Source organism: Hyla sarda, chromosome 4 (assembly GCF_029499605.1).
Source record: "Hyla sarda isolate aHylSar1 chromosome 4, aHylSar1.hap1, whole genome shotgun sequence".
In the NCBI taxonomy this organism is placed as follows: domain Eukaryota; kingdom Metazoa; phylum Chordata; class Amphibia; order Anura; family Hylidae; genus Hyla; species Hyla sarda.
This window is the reverse complement of record NC_079192.1, coordinates 83,916,637-83,935,449: the sequence shown is the minus strand read 5'-3', so window position 1 is coordinate 83,935,449 and position 18,813 is coordinate 83,916,637. Positions and strand designations below refer to the sequence as shown.

Below are 18,813 nucleotides of genomic sequence, written 5' to 3'. Positions count from 1 at the left end.
TGTATGTAAAGTGTTCGGCGGGCGCAGTAGAGGGCTCAGAAGGGAAGGAGCGACAAGGGGATTTTGGAGAGTACGTTTTTCTGAAATGTTTTTTGGGGGGCATGTTACCTTTAGGAAGCCCTTATGGTGCCAGAACAGCAAAAAAAAAAACACATGGCATACCATTTTGGAAACTAGACCCCTCGGGGAATGTAACATGGGATAAGGTGAACCTTAATACCCCACAGGTGTTTCACGACTTTTGCAAATGTAAAAAAAAAAAATTTACCTAAAATGCTTGTTTTCCCAAAATTTTTTTATTTTTAAAAAGGGTAATAGCAGAAAATACCCCTAAAAATTTGAAGACCAATTTCTCCCGATTCAGAAAACACCCCATATGGGGGTGAAAAGTGCTCTGCTGGCGCACTACAGGTCTCGGAAGAGAAGGAGTCACATTTGGCTTTTTGAAAGCAAATTTTGCTCTGGGGGCATGCCGCATTTAGGAAGCCCCTATGGTGCCAGGACAGCAAAAAAAAAAAACACATGGCATACCATTTTGGAAACTAGACCCCTCGGGGAACGTAACAAGGGGTTAAGTGAACCTTTATACCCCACAGGTGTTTCACGACTCTGTGGCCATCTTATTTAATTGCAATATCAGTGTGTATTATGCTCCGGGTACATGCTACACTAAGAACAGACTGTGAGCTATATCCTGAGTATTTTCCGGTAATATCTCGCCAGTGTGTACTACTTCTATAAATTGTGAAGATAAATAACATAATATCACCATAAAATTGGAAACGCTATATCAGTGTAAACCGTGTGGGTAATATATGCTGTGGTCATTGCAATAATCAACGCATTGGTAGTGTGGATTGTGCTTGGAATCCGTGAACAGAACTACCTAGCCTGAGTAATTAATAGAAAACACAATATTAGTGTGAATTGTATCTAAGCATCATCTATGGTAAAAGCACTTGAAGATATATAATAGATTTTTTTTACAGTAGGACTATTACAGTGCATCCTGTGCGAATGATGTCTTGCCAACTGAAGAAAATCTTCTCCATAGGGATGAATCTGGATATTACGCAACAGTAGCGGATCCCCAAGCTAAGTGGTGATGCTTAGCCTTACATATTCTATAAGTGAAGCATCCATAGACTTTGGTATCCTAAGATGGATGCACTGCTATAAATGAAGAACAGCTATCTGATGGTGACCTAATCCGAATATTTTTAATGTTTTTTGCTATTTTTTCTACATGTATGACACATTATTGCTATTTTTATAATAATAAAAAAAATAATAAAAGCTTCTGAAACTTTAAGGTTCCCCATACAGTCACTATTGTTCTACTACTTTTTCTGGGATACCTAATATACCTATCTAGTAATATCAGTGCCCCGTATTAGTACAGGTACTACATCTCCCATCATGGAACAGTCTGTCCCATGCTGGGAGTAGTAGTGCTACCTAAAAAAATAAAAAAAACAGAGAAAAAAAGTGAAACACGTATACACACACTTTATTAAACACAATATTAAATACATTACTAATAAAAAAAATTGTTATAAAAAATATATTATTTTTACATTTAAATGGCCCCTCTCTACATTTTTATTATTGCCGGCTACATTTTTAGGTCACTGCCCACTCACATAAATTGATCTCTGTTTAAAATTTTATATTAACATTTTTTTTTTTTTGTCTTTCAATTTTTGGGAGCGGGCAGGAACCAAAAAATGTAGCTGGCAATACTAAAATTGTAGAAAGGGGTCATTTAAATGTAAAAATAATATACTTTTCATAATCAATTGTTTTTTTTTTTTTATTAGTATTGTACAGGGTGGGCCATTTATATGGATACATCTTAATAAAATGGGAATGGTTGGTGATATTAACTTCCTGTTTGTGACACATTAGTATATGTGAGGGGGAAAACTTTTCAAGATGGGTGGTGACCATGGCGGCCATTTTGATGTCGGCCATTTTGAATCCAACTTTTGTTTTTTCAATAGGAAGAGGGTCATGTGACACATCAAACTTATTGGGGATTTCACATGAAAAACAATGATGTGCTTGGTTTTATTGTAACTTTATTCTTTCATGAGTTATTTACAAGTTTCTGACCACTTATAAAATGTTTTCAATGTGCTGCCCATTGTGTTGGATTGTCAATGCAACCCTCTTCTCCCACTCTTCACACACTGATAGCAACACCGCAGGAGAAATGCTAGCACAGGCTTCCAGTATCCGTAGTTTCAGGTGCTGCAATTTTTTTTAAATCAACTGGTGGCAGAAAGTTAAACAGATTTGTAAATTATTGCTATATAAAAATCTTAATCCTTCCAGTATTTTACAGCTGCTGTATGATCCACAGGAAGTTCTTTTCTTTTTTACTTTTCTGTCTGACCACAGTGCTCTCTGCTGACACCTCTGTCAATGTCAGGAACTGTCTAGAACAGGATAGGTTTGCTATAGGGATTTGCTCCTGCTATGGACAGTTCCTTACATGGACAGAGGTGTCAGCAGAGAGCACTGTGGTCAGACAGAACAGAAATTTAAAAAGAAAATAACTTCCTGTGGAGCACACAGCAGCTGATAAGTACTGGAAGGATTAAGCTGTTAAAATAGAGGTACTTTGCAAATCTGTTTCACATTCTAACATCAGCTGATTTAAAAAAATTGAATTCCACTGGTGTATCCCTTTAAATATAGCTATATATTGTTAGCAATTTTATGAATCTTTTTGGGTATTGCAGTCTAGCTATTCCATTTAACCCCTCAAGGACTCAGGATTTTTCAGTTTTTGCACTTTCGTTTTTTCCTCCTTACCTTTTAAAAATCATAACCCTTTCAATTTTCCACCTAAAAATCCATATTATGGCTTTTTTTTGCGTCGCCAATTCTACTTTGCAGTGACATTAGTCATTTTACCCAAAAATGCACGGCGAAATGGAAAAAAAAAATCATTGTGCGACAAAATCTAAGAAAAAATGCAATTTTGTGACTTTTGGGGGCTTCCGTTTCTACGCAGTGCATATTTCGGTAAAAATGACACCTTATCATTATTCTGTAGGTCCATTCGGTTAAAATGATACCCTACTTATATAGGTTTGATTTTGTCGCACTTCTGGAAAAAATCATAACTACATGCAGGAAAATTTATTCGTTTAAAAATGTCATCTTCTGACCCCTATAACTTTTTTAATTTTCCACGTACAGGGCAGTATGAGGACTCATTTTTTGCGCTGTGATCTGAAGTTTTTATGGGTATGATTTTTGTTTTAATCTGACTTTTTGATCACTTTTTATTAATTTTTTAATGGTATAAAAAATGACCAAAAATGCGCTTTTTTTGACTTTGGAACTTTTTTGCGCGTACGCCATTGACCGTACGGTTTAATTAATTATATATTTTTATAGTTTGGACATTTACGCACGCGGCGATACCACATACGTTTATTTATTTATTTTTTTACACTGTTTTATTTTTTTTATGGGAAAAGGGGGGTGATTCAAACTTTTATTAGGGAAGGGGTTAAATGACCAATAGGGACCTATAACACTGCACACACTGATTTTTTACACAGATCACAGGCGTGTATTAACACGCCTGTGATCAGTGTTATCGGCGCTTGACTGCTCCTGCCTGGATCTCAGGCACGGAGCAGTCATTCACCGATCGGACACCGAGGAGGCAGGTAAGGGCCCTCCCGGTGTCCAGTCAGCTGTTTGGGACGCCGCGATTTCACCGCGGCGGTCCCGAACAGCCCAACTGAGCAGCCGGGTCACTTTCACTTTCGCTTTAGAAGCGGCGGTCAGCTTTGACCGCCGCTTCTAAAAGGTTAATACCGCACATCGCCGCGATCGGCGATGTGTGGTATTAGCCGCGGGTCCCGGCTGTTGATGAGCGCCGGGACCGACGCGATATGATGCGGGATCGTGGCGCGATCCCGCTTCATATCGCGGGAGACGGCGCAGGACGTAAATATACGTCCTGGGTCGTTAAGGGGTTGATATTTTGTTTTCCTGCCTTCAAACCCGGTTCAACCAGATATGTTTTAAGAGATCACTGTGCATGGACTGAGCTGTAAGCCATCAAAATAATAGATAACCCCACTACCAAAACAATATATAACCAGCGCTATCAAAACAACAGATAACAACTAGAGATCAGCGAGCTTACAGTAAATTTGATTCGTCAAGAACTTTTTGGCTCGGCAGTTGATGGCTTATCCTGCATAAATTAGTTCAGCTTTCAGGTGCTCCGGTGGGCTGGAAAAGGTGGATACATTCCTAGGAAAGAGTCTCCTAGGACTGTATCCACCTTTTCCAGCCCACAGGAGCACCTGAAAGCTGAACTAATTTATGCAGGATAAGTCATCAACTGCCGAGCCGAGAAGTTTGTGACAAATCGAAGTTTGCTCATCTCTAATAACAACCACTACCAAAACAACAGATAACCACCACAACCAAGACAACAGATAACCCCCACTACCAAAACAACAGATAACCACCACTACCAAAACAACAGATAACCACCACTACCAAAACAACAGATAACCACCACTACCAAAACAACAGATAACCCCCACTACCAAAACAACAGATAACCACCACTACCAAAACAACAGATAACCACCACTACCAAAACAACAGATAACCATCACTACCAAAGCAGCAGATAACCACCACTACCAAAACAACAGATAACCACCACTACCAAAACAACAGATAACCACCACTACCAAAACAATAGATAACCACCACTACCAAAACAACAGATAACCACCACTACCCAAACAATAGATAACCACCACTGCCAAAACAACAGATAACCATCACTATCAAAAAATAGATAACCACCACCATCAAAACAAATGGAAATAATTTCATCACATTTATTTTTTTTTAAACCGACTGCAATGCATAAATGCTGTATATTACACTTGTTCTTTTGTGCGCAAACTCACAACGTCATTAATCTTTTAGGTTATACATTAATGATTTGAGTAGATTTACCACCATCCATTCTTCCTATTTGGCCTACTGCAGGATGTGCATTGAAAACTTCCCGTAGAGAAAAGGGAGGGATTGCTGCTGAATTTTCTGTCTTTGTTAAATTGTGAAGCTGTGATCAGTCTGTCCCGTGTGGTTTTGCTAGCAAATTGTAGAATGCTGTTAACAGGAGACGTTGCCTCTTTTACACATTGTAATGGGATTTATCAGAAGATCTACAGCACGGCAATGACTTTTTTCGACTGCCAATTTGAACTTTAAATACAAGGGCAACAAGCCTGTCATATAATTGAATGGGAGTGACTTTGCTCCAAAAGTTACACTTACTTATGGATCGATTTGAATTAAAAGCCAAAAGAAATCCTATGTATTCAATCTCCTTCCCCGCTATCAAATAGCATTTTGGGAGCTGTTTATTTGGCAAAATGTATTTAGCTACAGAAAATCTTACAGATGTCTTAATTTAAGGAACCATCTTTGGTGACAGATTGGCATGAAAAATTGGGAAATTAACATTACAGTTGAGAATTCTGGGATCAAGACTAGTGTTGAACAAACCAAACCCTTAGAAGCTGGGTTTAGTCAGATGTTTTGAAATATTCTCTTCATCGCAAAGATGAATGTTGCCCAATTTGCTTTGGCTGAAGGTCATATTGCAAAAGCCATGACACCATGACACCATTTTAGCATAGGAAGAGGAAGTAGTGACACAGATATCATGTCCGGTAGCCCATAATACACATATAGGTAGGGAAAAATTCTAAACAATACACACACATATACTTGGTGTAAAGCCATCCGTAGAAAAACATGTTATAGTGAGTTCCGAAACACATTGCTGTCTACTAGCTATAACTACCAGCATTCCACTACCCCTCCTGTTCACTCACTACAACTTCCACCAGTCTACCACCCCTGCTATCCACTCACAACTACCACCAGTCCACCATCCCTGCTGTCCAATGACTACAACTTCCACCAGTCTACCACCCCTGCTATCCACTCTCTACATCTACCACCAGTCCACCACCCCTGCTGTCCAATGACTACAACTTCCACCAGTCTACCACCCCTGCTATCCACTCTCTACATCTACCACCAGTCCACCACCCCTGCTACCGTCCATCACTACCAGGCCTAAGTCAGCACAAATCCTTTCTACTAATTTTTATTTTTATTTTTTACATTGTATGCTGCAGCTACTTCTAAAAAATATTGCTTTTTTCTTCTTTAAAAAATCCTGCTGCTACTCCCAAAATGGGATAAGTTTTGAAACAGTCATTGTGTCTTTTAATATTTCCATGTGCCTTTCAACACTAGCAACAAAAAGGGATACTTTATGCACCTTCATTTGAATGTTAAAAAGCAATGTTAAAAATAAATTCTGGCTTGACTATTTTAACCATGTTTAAATGTTCTTCAAATAGTCAGGCATTGATATGTAGGGATGCTACCTACACTAAGTCCTTCTGGGAGAGAACAACTTTGCATGTCCTTTTTAACTGTCTGGATGTTGTTTTCTGTTGCCAATCCACTCATTTAACATAAGGACAAACTCAGCACCAGTCAGTGTGGCTGCAGCTTTAATGCTCATTAACCCAAAAACATAGATTTCATGAAAATCTGGGTCAAAAAGTATTGACGTTTTAGTGCTGATCCCCTGGTAAAAGCCAGTGCTGGATAACCTGGTTAAATACTCCTTGACTCGGAGCTATTTAACCCCTTAAGGACCAAGCCCATTTTAAGCTTAAGGACCAGAGTGTTTTTTGCACATCTGATCACTGTCACTTTAAGCATTAATAACTCTGGGATGCTTTTACTTTTCAGTCTGATTCCGAGATTGTTTTTCATTACATATTCTACTAAATGTTAGTGGTAAATTTTTGTCGATACTTGCATCATTTCCTGATGAAAAATCCTGAAATTTGATGAAAAAATTGAAAATGCAGCCTTTTTTTTTTGTAAATCTAAAGGAAAATAGACATTCCAAATAAATTGTATATTGATTCACATATACAACAGGTATGCTTTATGTTGGCATCATAAATTTGACATGTTTTTACTTTTGAAAGACATCAGCAGCAATTTTCAAATTTTTGATGACATTTTAAAAATCTGAATTTTTCAGGGACCAGTTTAGTTTTGAAGTGAATTTGAAGGGCCTTCATATTACAAATACCCCAATAATGACCCCATTATAAAAACTGCACCCCTCAAAGTATTCAAAATCAAATTCAGAAAGTTTGTTAACCCTTTAGGTGTTTCACAGGAATAGCAGCAAACTGAAGGAGAAAATTAAAAATCTTAATTTTTTACACTCGCATGTTCTTGTAGACCCAGTTTTTGAATTTTTACAAAGAGTAATAGGAGAAAAAGCCCCCCCAAATTTGTAACCCAATTTCTCTTGAGTAAGGAAATACCTCATATGTGTATGTGAAGTGTTCGGCGAGTGCAATGTGTATGTGAAGTGTTCGGCGAGTGCAGTAGAGGGCTGAGAAGGAAAGGAGCTAAAATGGGATTTTGGAGAGTGATTTTGCTGAAATGGTTTTTGGGGGGCATGTCACATTTAGGAAGCCCCTATTGTGCCAGAACAGCAGAAAACCCTCCACATGATAAGAAAGTGGGCGGCCTGGGTTTGCCAAATGTTTATCATTACTACATAGCGACTGTAGTGGGGAAAATTAAGGCATGGTGGACACGTTCGTATGACACACACTGGGTGCAGATTGAGCAGACATACGTGGAAAGTAAAGATACACGTTGCTTATTTTTTTATTCATTTTTGAAAGGTGGGAAAATGAACCGTATGACTCCTCTGATGGTAAATGGGTTACGTTGCTGGGAAATAAGTCTGAAATTAATGGGACACAAGTCAAAAATATATAGAGATTACATCCCCCTGCAATTTCTTTCCTGTAGAATTCCAGACCTTGATTTACAAGGATGGATAAAAAAGGGCATAACGTTAATTAAACAATTGTATGCAAAAGACAAAATAATGCCATTCACAGAAATTCAGAGTAGATTTGGTCTGTCGTCATGGGAAATATTCGGATACCTCAGAATTAGACATTTTTTAGAATCAGTTAAAATAACACCATGTTATTGTTCTGTAGGTATGTTTTCATATTTAAATCATCCAACTCTAAAAAGAACACGTTACATTTACGATGCAATGAATAATTGTTTAAATTTTCAACACATAGGGCCATACTTAGCGTGGGAAAGAGACCTCTCACAAACATTCACAGATCAAGAATAGATAGAAGCATTTAAACTGGCCCACTCATCACTAATAGCTGTTTCCCACGTAGAGGCCACCGTAAATACTAATTTGCGGTGGTATTATTCTCCTGATAAGTTATATAAGATGTCACCTATAAACTCGGAGAAGTGTTGGCGAGGATGTGGGGAGACCGGATCCCTGGTACATATTTTATGGCAGTGTCCAAAGATACAAGAATATTGGTATAAAACACAATCTTTATTAGCAAACATAACTCAAACCTCAGTCAGATTGACACCTCAAAAAGCATTACTATTAATTCAGATTCAAACATATCCAGCAAAAGCAAGATTCTTGGTATGTAAGATTTTAGTAGTGGCAAAACTAGCCCTCTGCAGATATTGGAAGACAGCAGAAATACCAAAAATAGATGTAATAATAAATATGATACATCATTGTTACAAATTAGAGGAAATAATAGCTATAGGAAGAGATGAAAGCACATCTTTTTATAAAAAATGGGAGCCATGGAGGATGTTTAAGGGAGAAATAGGGGGAAAATAGTAGCTACCTTTTAAGATAAGATAAAGTGTAAATAGCAAAACACGGTGGAAAAAAGGGAAGAGCAACTGGAAGTTGAAGCGCCATTGGGGGGGGGGGGTGTATTGAGATAAGGAGAGGATGGAAGGATGTTTTTATATGTATGGTAAAAAGTGATGATGATAATATGCATATGAAGAATGTTAATAATTAATTGTATATGATGAAATATCAATAAAAAAAAAAAGAAAAAAAAAAGAAAACCCTCCACATGGCATACTATTTTGGAAACTAAACCCCTCAAGGCACATAACAAGGGGTCCAGTGAGCCTTAACACCCCACAGATGTTTGACAACTTTTTGTTAAAGTCAGATGTGTAACTAAAAAAAAAAATGTTTCATTAAATTGTTTTTTCCCCCAAATTTACAATTTTTACAAAGGGTAATGGGAGAAAATACCCCCAAAGATTTGTAACCCCATCTCTTCTGAGTATGGAAATACCCCATGTGTGGGAGTCAAGTGATCTGCGGGCGCACTACAATACTCAGAAGAGAAGGAGTCATATTTGGCTTTTGGAAAGCAAATTTTGCTGAAATTGTTTTTGGGGGGCATGTCATATTTAGGAAGCCCCTATGGTGCCAGAAAAGAAAAAAACACAATGCCCTCTATTTTGGAAATAGTAATACCCCATGTGTGGACGTAAAGTGGTCTGCCGGCGAACTACAATGCTCAGAAGAAAAGGAGCGCCATTGAGATTTTGGAGAGAAAATTTGTTTGGAATAGAAGTCGGGCCATGTGCATTTACAAAGCCCCCGTGGTGCCAGAACAGTGGATCCCCCCCCACATTTGACCCCATATTGGAAGTTACACCCCTCACAGAATTTAATAAGGGGTGCAGTGAGCATTTACACCCCACTGGCGTTTGACAGATCTTTGGAACAGTGGGCTGTGCAAATGAAAAAATTATTTTTTAATTTTCACGTACCACTGTTCCAAAAATCTGTCAGACACCCCTTATTAAGGGGTGTAGTTTCCAAAATGGGGTCACATGTGGGGGGGTCCATTGTTCTGGCACTATGGGGGCTTTGTAAACACACGCGGCCTTCAATTACGGACAAACTTTCTCTCCAAAAGCCCAATGGCACTCCTTCTCTTCTGAGCATTGTGGTTTGCCCGCAGATAATTTTACATCCACATAAGGGGTATTTTCTTACTCAGAAGAAATGGGGTTACAAATTTTGAACTGTAAAAATTTAGGGTAACACCAGCATTTTAGTGAAAAAAATATGTTTCTTCATTTTCCTATCCAAATTTAACAAAAATTTGTCAAACATTTGTGGGGTGTTAAGGATCACTATACCCCTTGTTACATTCCCTGAGGGGTGTAGTTTCCAAAATGGGGTCACACGTGGGTAGTTATTTTTTTGCATTTTTGTCAGAACCGCTGTAAAATCAGCCACCCCTGTTAAAATCACCAATTTAGGCTTGAACTGTACATAGTGCGCTCTCACTCCTGAGCCTTGTTGTGTTTCCGCAGAGCATTTTACGCCCACATATGGGGTATTTCCATACTTAGGAAAAATTGAGTTACACATTTTGGAGGCCTTTTTTCCTTTTACCTCTTGTGAAAATAAAAAGTATGGGGCATGTTAATGTAATTTTTTTTTTTTTTAAACACTAACAGACTGGGGTAGACCCCAACTTTTTCCTTTTCATAAGGGGAAAAAGAGAAAAAGCCCCCCAAAATTTGTAGTGCAATTGCTCCCGAGTACGGAAATACCCCATAGGTGGCCCTAAACTGTTTCCTTGAAATAAGACAGGGCGCCAAAATGAGAGAGCACCATGCACATTTGAGGACTAAATCTACATCTAAGTAGTGTACTATTTTGTACCTGTTAATCTGTCAAGAGCCTAGATACTATGAAAGTCCAGGCAAAAGTACTCACCGACTGGTGTTGTACTCAGATACTTTTTTAAGAGTACTGTAGCACATTTTTCTGCTCTCATAAGTGCATACCACATACCTACATCTAAGTAGTGTACTATTTTGTACCTGTTAATCTGTCAAGGGCTTAGATACTGTGAAAGTACAGCCAAAAGAACTCACTGTCTGGTGTTCTTAACAAATACTGTTTTAAGCGAAGTAAAGCGTATTGTACTCCCCTCATGCACACACTAGGTATGTCAGGCAGAGAAGTGCCAGGATGTGCACAGAGGAGTGGCAGAGTTCTAAATTCATCAGGCAGAGGTCAAAGCAGACTAGGGGTGAGTGGCAGGAGGAGTCACAATGAGAGGCCTGAGCTGCTGGTATTGGCTAGCGGTTGTGTCTTGACCAGCAACCCATCTGCCGTCATCGATTGGTTAACACGTTCATCCACGTCCTCACAAGTGACATCTGATACCTCCAGTCAACAGGCGGTGGGTTCCTCAGACACAACCCTCAGTTAGAATGGTGGCCCGGGAGTAGTCCCTGTCCTCCCATTGCCTCTATCCTAATAATTTTTCAGTGCAAATCTGTGCAAATGCTGTTCCCTCCCCTAAAGAAGTATCTCATGCTGTGGGTTCAGCTCCACTATTCACTGAGGACGATCTAATAGAGGACAGTCCGCAGCTACTGCCCAGCCAAGAAGGGGAGGAGACATGCACCGCTTCCTCCACTAGGCGGGCAAGTAGTGATGAAGAGAGTGACGTGGGAGGGGGTGTTGCCAGGGTTCAGGGTCCTAAAGCAGACACTGTTGAGGAACCTGAGGAGGACATCAGTGATGTGCAGACACTTATTGATGATGATGAAGCTGATCGCATATGGGAGCCGGGTGCAGAAGGGGCTTCATCATCATCAGGAGAAGAGAGTTGCAGGTTGGTTGCCTGTGAGGCAGCAGCTGAGCCAGCAAGGTGGTAGCATGGTTGGCAGTCAGCATGGTGGCAGAAGTGGAAATTCTGGAGCCAAACGTATCCAGGGGAGATCGCCTGCTTTGCGGCAGCCTACCTTCCTGAGAGTAGTAGAACAGAGGTTTCTGGAGAAGAAAGCAATAGCAGTTAATTACTGCGGACTTTTGGTGGGAAAATAAGCTACTCAACGGTGTGGCAGTTTTTCATCAACCTGCGGAGGAGGTTAACATAGCCACATGCAAGATATGTCGGCAGAAGGTGAAACGTGGCTAGGGTCCCAATGCTGGAACCACGGGCCTGCATCAACATATGCTTTGGCACCATAAAGGGGCCTGGGAGAACCGTGGCTCCGATGTAGTGGTCCAGCCTGCTAAATCACTCAGTGGCACGCCGCTCCCTCTTTCAGCCACCCAAGGCTCCACCACCTCAGCCAAAAGGAGCTGTGTGTCATACCCTCCTTCTGTCGCTCCAGATGCTCCTGTTCCTCCTTCTTCGAGTCAGCCATTCAGCCAACAATGCATCGGCAAAGCCATGTCCAAGAAACAACAATATCCGCCCAATCATCCAATGGCGCAGAAGCTGAATGTGCTCCTGTCCAAGTTGCTGGTGCTGCAGTACCTCCCTTTTCAAGTGGTGGACTCTGCACCTTTCAGAGAACTGATGGCTTGTGCCGAAACAAGGTGGAGAGTGCCAAGTCGTCATTTCTTTGCGAAGTAGGCAGAACCAACCCTCACAATTTGGTGGAAGAGAAGGTGGGCCAGTCATTGAGCCTGTCATGGGTGTACCAAAGTGCATGGCAGCTCCGACGTCTGGAGCTGTAACTATGGCTCCTGCACAGCCCCGCCGCTTCCTCCTCCACGCTCTCAGGCCGTTGGTTCTGTGACAGTGTGCGACTCCGCCTCCTCATCCTCCCCTGTGTCCTCAGCCTCCACTGCCCAGACAAGTCCCAGTAGCCCTTCAGCATATCATGTGTGCAGGGCACGGCGGTGTCACACTGTTCTTCACATGGTTTGCCTTGGCGAACAGAGTCACAACTGCTAAAAGTCATTTGTAAAGAAATTACGGAGCATGGCTTACTCCACGAAAACTGGAAATGGGAACCATTGTCACTGACAACGGGAAGAACATCTTGCATGCGCTACGACTGGGAAGGCTGAGCCATGCGCCCTCCATGGCACACGTGTTCAATCTGGTTGTGAAGCAGTTCCTGAAGTGTTCCCCCCATTTGCAAGACATCCTAACAATGTGAAGGAAACTTTGCATGCACTTCAGCCTCTCATACACCGCGAAGCACACCCTCCTTGAGCTGCAGCGTCAGAACGGTATCCCCAACATAGTCTGATTTGTGACGTTGCCACACGTTAGAATTCATCCCTCCATATGTTGGACCGACTGTTTGAACAGAGAAAAACTATCACCGATTTCTTGATGATTCAAGCGGATAGGGGTACTCCCCTGGGTAACTTCAATGTGAACCAGTGGCAGCTCATACGTGACACCTGCCGTTTGCTCAGGCCCTTTGAGAAAGCCACATTATTAGAAAGTCGCCAGGATTACAGGATGAACGACGTCATTCCACTGCTTCATTTCTTACAACACATGTTGGAAATGATAGCTAGTCAGGGCACTGGAGACGTGGTGCCTACATCTCATGGCCACATGAGCCGCCCTGTGGGGGCTGAACAGGAGGAGGAGGAGAAAGAGAGGGAGAGGCACAGTGGAGCACAGTTTAGGTTTCGCCCAATGGATGGTTTCTCTAGTAATCTGACAGGAGAGGAGGAGCAGCCAGAGGAGCTAGAGGGTTATGAGGAAGGGGAGACAGAGGACCCAGACACACCTTGGCAGTAAGCAGTAGAGATGGAGGCAGGGAGTCCCTCCGAGTCACTTGCACAAATGGCACAATGCATGCTCACTAGCCTGCGTAGGGAAAGCCGAACTGTCACCATTCGGCAGCGGGATGACTTCTGGATCTCCACCTTATTGGATCCTCGCTACTGCCACAAAATAGGGTCCTTTTTTTACATCCGCTGAGAAGGAGTACAAAGTCACCTTCTACAGAGGCATCCTATGTAGTCAGTTAGCCAAGGCCTATCGGTGCCATCGTCCATCCTCTCGCAGGTCTGAATCACGGGGCCCCCTGCGCTCTCCTTCCACTGCCATGGCTGCTGGGGAGGGGTGGGGTGGCAGGAGCAGCTCCATCAGCAGCAGCCTGAGTCTACAGTTGCTGATGAGTAGCTTTTTTCACCCGCATAGTGAAGCAACTCATTAGCTGCAGGTACACCTGGAGCAGGACCTGAACCAGCAGGTGGTGGCATACATTGACATGCCCATGCCAACACATCTTGAAGCTGGATTTCTGGGCAGCCAAACTTGATTTGTGGCCGCAACTAGGAGAATTTGCCCTGGAAAAGCTGTCCTGACTGGCCAGTAGTGTGCCATCAGAGCTGATGCTTAGTGCGGTGGGGGGCCATAGTCACCCCAAGGAGAACTCGTCTGTCCACGAAAAATGTGAAGAGACTGACCTTTGTGAAGATGAATCAGGCATGGATCAGCCGGGATTTTCCCTCACCAATGCTTGATGCATGAGAGTAGATTGACCATGGTGCCACACCAAAACTTCACAAATATGCATAGTGCCAAACAGACTTAAGGCCCTGCTCCCCTGTTACAAACATTCCTCTGCATCAGTCCTTTTTTCACCCACCTTCATCATCGGGTACTGGTATTGCCACCCACCACACCACTCTGTCACTGGGTCACTTTCAGGACGCCTGATGCTGCTGCTGCCACCTCCAGGCTGTCTCATTCAGCCACAATATGGTCTCTTCTCATGCTTCAGCCAACTCCAGGCTGTGCCATTGAGCCACTATATGATCTCTTCATGCTTCAGCCACCTCCCAGTTGTGCCATTCAGCCCCTATATGGTCTATTCATTCTGCCACAAACTCCAGGCTGTGCCATTCACCCACTATATGGTCTCCTCATGCTTCAATCCCCTCCAGGCTGTGCCATTCAGCCACTATATAGTCTCCTCATGCTTCAGCCAACTCCAGGCTGTGCCATCCAGACACTACATGGTTTCCTCATACTAATGCCACCTCCAGGCTTTGTCATTGTGCTGACATTTGACATGTGACTCCTTGTCATATTATATGTGGTCCCTTGTACCCACACGCCGGGGCCCGGGACACTAAAACTTGGGAGTTAAAATTTCAATTTCAAAATCCTCAATTTAAATTTCAAAATCTTAAATTTCTATAAAAAATTCTTAAATTTCAATGGTCTTCTCATGCTGCTGCCAACTTCAGGCTGTGTCATTCATCCACTATATGGTCTACTCATGCTTCAGCCACCTCCAGGCTGTGTCATTCAGCCAATATATGGTTTACTGATGCTGCTGGACCTGGGCATAAAATTTTTTATGGTATCACTAACTACCATAAATCTTCAATTTAAATTTCAAAATTCACCTTTTAATCTTAGGGATTGTGAAGTCCTAGTGTCTACTCATGCTGCTGCCAGCTCCAGGCTGTGTCATTTAGCAACTATATGGTCTCCTCATGCTGCCAACACCTCCACACTGTGTCATTCAGCCTCTATATGGTCTCCTCATGCTGCCAACACCTCCATGCTGTGTCATTCAGCCACTATATGGTGTCCTCATGCTTCAGCCTCATCCAAGCTGTGTCATTCAGCCACTATATGGTGTCCTCATGCTGCCAACACCTCCATGCTGTATCATTCAGCCACTATATGGTCTCCTCATGTTGCCAACATCTCCACGCTGTGTCATTCAGCCACTATATGGTCTCCTCGTACTGATGCCACCTCAGGTTCTGTCATTGTGCCGCTCTGCGGCAGTGATTTTAAAAGCGATGCCGGTAATATGCATGTCATACTGAAGAACAGTATTATTTCACTACCCCAGCACACTCCATATGCGTGTTAGAACAAAGCAAAGTGTTCTACACCCCTAAAATAGCCATTTTTAATATAGATTCACCGCAAACAACTTCAGATCAAAACAAATTTTTTCGATTGAATTAACTTTTTCAAAAGTTCGCTCATCTCTAGTTATCGCTGAATCTAAACCATATAAAAAAATAATCACTTATACTCTATCTAGAGGGCTTGTCATGAGATCCAACTAGAGCCATTTGAGGCTCCCACTCCAATCATTCTGTATCACTGACCTGAAACAAAGAACACTTTTCTCATTTCAGACTGTTCTGTTTGTTTCCATTAACACATGCCCATCATTCTACTTACCTTGGTTCCCCTTGATTGACTGACAGATAGATTTCCCATGAGTTGTCTTCTGCAATCGCCTCATGCGGGATCAACAGGCTCACCCCTGGAAAATAATGAGACAAGCTTAGAGATAAAACGCCTGACTAGAACAGACATCAATAAACTTTATCTCCTGACACAGTACATGACAGTGCACTCTAAACATACACAAAGCTTTCACACCCTATCTAAAAAAAAAAAAAAAAAAAAAAAAAAATTATAATAATAATAATAATATCAATAAATAAAGAAATAAAAAGATAAAAAATAAATAAATCTGTCATTAAAAAGTATAGGGAATTTGCATAAGGTAATATGCAAGTTCACTATCCCTTATTATATGTTATAAAACAATATAATAGGGCAGTGTTTCCCAACCAGGATACCCCCTGCTGTTGCAAAACAACAACTCTCAGCATGCCTGGACAGCCAACGGCAGGGGGTGCCCTGGTTGGGACACACAGTATAAATTTGCAGTTATTGCTTAACGAAAATGTCCAGGAAAAAAAATAATAATAATCATCACCTATCAGCAGGATAGGGGATAATTGTCTGATCGCAGGGGTCCAACTGCTGCCCCTACTGGAATAAAACAACTGAAAACTATGAAAGGTATGGGAGGGAAGAGAAACAGCTACACTAAGTTCCATTTAAGGGTCTATTCACATGTTGCATATTTCATGATGCAGATGCCCGGACTACCTGCTGTGGCCTGGTAGTTCTGTGTGTCTGCTCGATGCAGCAAGTTTTCCTCTGTAGATACAGTGCCTGCTCGTAGCAGATGCCAAGGGCTATAAGTGGACACAGAGCTGCCCGGCCAGCAACTACTAAATGTATGCAGCTGTGCCTGAATAAAAAAAAAAAAATGCAATATTTTCCATTAATTCCATGGCTTTGCAGAGAGAGGGGGTGAAGTCCCATCTCTGCAGTTCCCCTTATGAGATCACCTGTTGATCTTATCACCTGGCTATACTCCAGCAGCCAATAATCACAATCAAGATGTTTTTTGAATACTTGAAATCTTCAGGCCATATTTACATGTATTTATTGCATTTTTGTTATGTTTTGGCTATATTTTTGCTGCCACGAAAATTAGGTTAAATTTGTGCTACCTGAATAAAATAGTGCCATTTAGCATTTTAGGAAAATCATAGCAAAACCCTATATGTGAACACAGACGCTGGAGACCCCGGGTTCTCAGTTGCGGGATTCCAGACATCCCTTGCATGGAGGGAACTTCACTCCTTGCCGGATGACTGGCAATGCGGGGTGGAGGCTCGTGACATCACGGTTCTGTACCGCTCATGATGTCGCGGCCATGCCCCTCAATGCAAGTCTATGGGAGGGGGGCGTGATGGCCGCCACGCCCCCTCCCATAGACTCGCATTGAGGGGTCGTGGCCGTGACGTCACAAATCTCCGGCGCCGCAGCCGACGCACTTAAAGAATGCCGGGTGCAGTAGGGAGATCGTGGGGGTCCTTTGGATAGGGGATGTCTAGGGGCAGATTACCCCTTTAACTATAGCTGTTGTGCCTCTAATGTCTGTATACACCACGTCTGCTGTAACAGCTTTTGTTACTATATGCTTCTTATTATGCACAACTTATTGCATTTCACAATTAGTAAATCACTAACTCTATCATAACAGTACACAGCTGCAATGTAATAAACTGAACATCATTGACTAGGACGAGAAAGTAGTGTATGGCCAGAATGTACTGGGTACAATCAACATTGCTAAAAACCTCTTAAAACATCATTAAATCTCCATTTCGAAAAATGTATACACATTACATACACTAATACGAGTTCTTTTACAGACTGCATTTGTTCAATAAACAACATCCAATGTTATCTAATTTGTTACTACGTAATAGCAATGTTATGATAACTGGCTACTAATGGCAGCATCAATTAAAGAGCGGCTAGAAATAAAGCCGGGAAATGTAAGCACTAGATCAGTAACTTTATTATGTTTTTATAACATGGAAATGTATTTGATTGATTTATAGAATGTTTGTGTACGTTAACGTCAAGTGCAATTAATAATAATGATCAGCGGTAATATGTATAGTGTCTTGTACTGCTCTATGGGAGGTGGTAATGGGTGGCACAAGTCATCTCTCACTTCTTCATCTATATCAATCATTTTTTTATTGATTAAAAACTCTTCTGCGCAGTGAGCGGAGCTGATTTCTCAGGTTATACTATGTTTCATGTCAATAGACTATATACACAATCCAGTAAATATACGCAAGTAAAGAGTCAACTATAATTATAGAACTGACACATCTAGAATTACATTTACAAATGATGGATGTCATCTCATATGGGGCATATTTATCATTATGTTGTGCTTGTTTCCTATAGAATTGCACTAGAGCAATGGTGTTAAATGGATTGTTTCAAGATTACACTTTACCATCTTTCTTAAAGGGGTACTCCAGTGGGGGGGGGGGGGGGGGACAATTCTAATCAACTGGTGCCAGAAAGTTAAACAGATTTGTAAATTACTTCTATTAAAAAATCTCAATTATTTCAGTACTTATCAGCTGCTGTATACTACAGAGGAAGTTGTGTAGTTATTTCCAGTTTGACCACAGTGCTCTCTGCTGATCAGCTGCTGTATGGTATGCTACACAGGAAGTTATTTTCTTTTTGAATTTCTTTTCAGTCTGACCACAGTGCTCTCTGCTGACACCTCTGTCCGTGTCAGGAGCTGTCCAGAGGAGGAGAGGTTTGCTATTGACAGTTCCTGACATGGACAGAGGTGTCAGCAGGAAGCACTGTGGTCAGACAGAAAATAAATTCCTGTGGAGCATACAGCGTCTGATAAGTACTGGAAGGATTAAGATTTTGA

At 41.6% G+C, this 18,813-nt stretch overlaps 1 protein-coding gene across 5 annotated transcripts in view; it reads right to left on the bottom strand.

Moving 5' to 3' along the window:
- UNC5D (unc-5 netrin receptor D) overlaps positions 1-18,813 on the bottom strand; it is a 670,113-nt gene that overhangs the window by 97,149 nt on the left and 554,151 nt on the right. For all 5 annotated transcript variants that reach the window (XR_008892301.1, XM_056571520.1, XM_056571523.1 and 2 more), the window contains one exon: positions 15,933-16,017. Coding sequence is in view for 4 of the 5 variants with exons in the window: in XM_056571520.1 (XP_056427495.1) it covers positions 15,933-16,017 (85 nt within the window). In the remaining variant the exon portion in view is untranslated. The remainder of the gene's footprint in view (positions 1-15,932; positions 16,018-18,813) is intronic.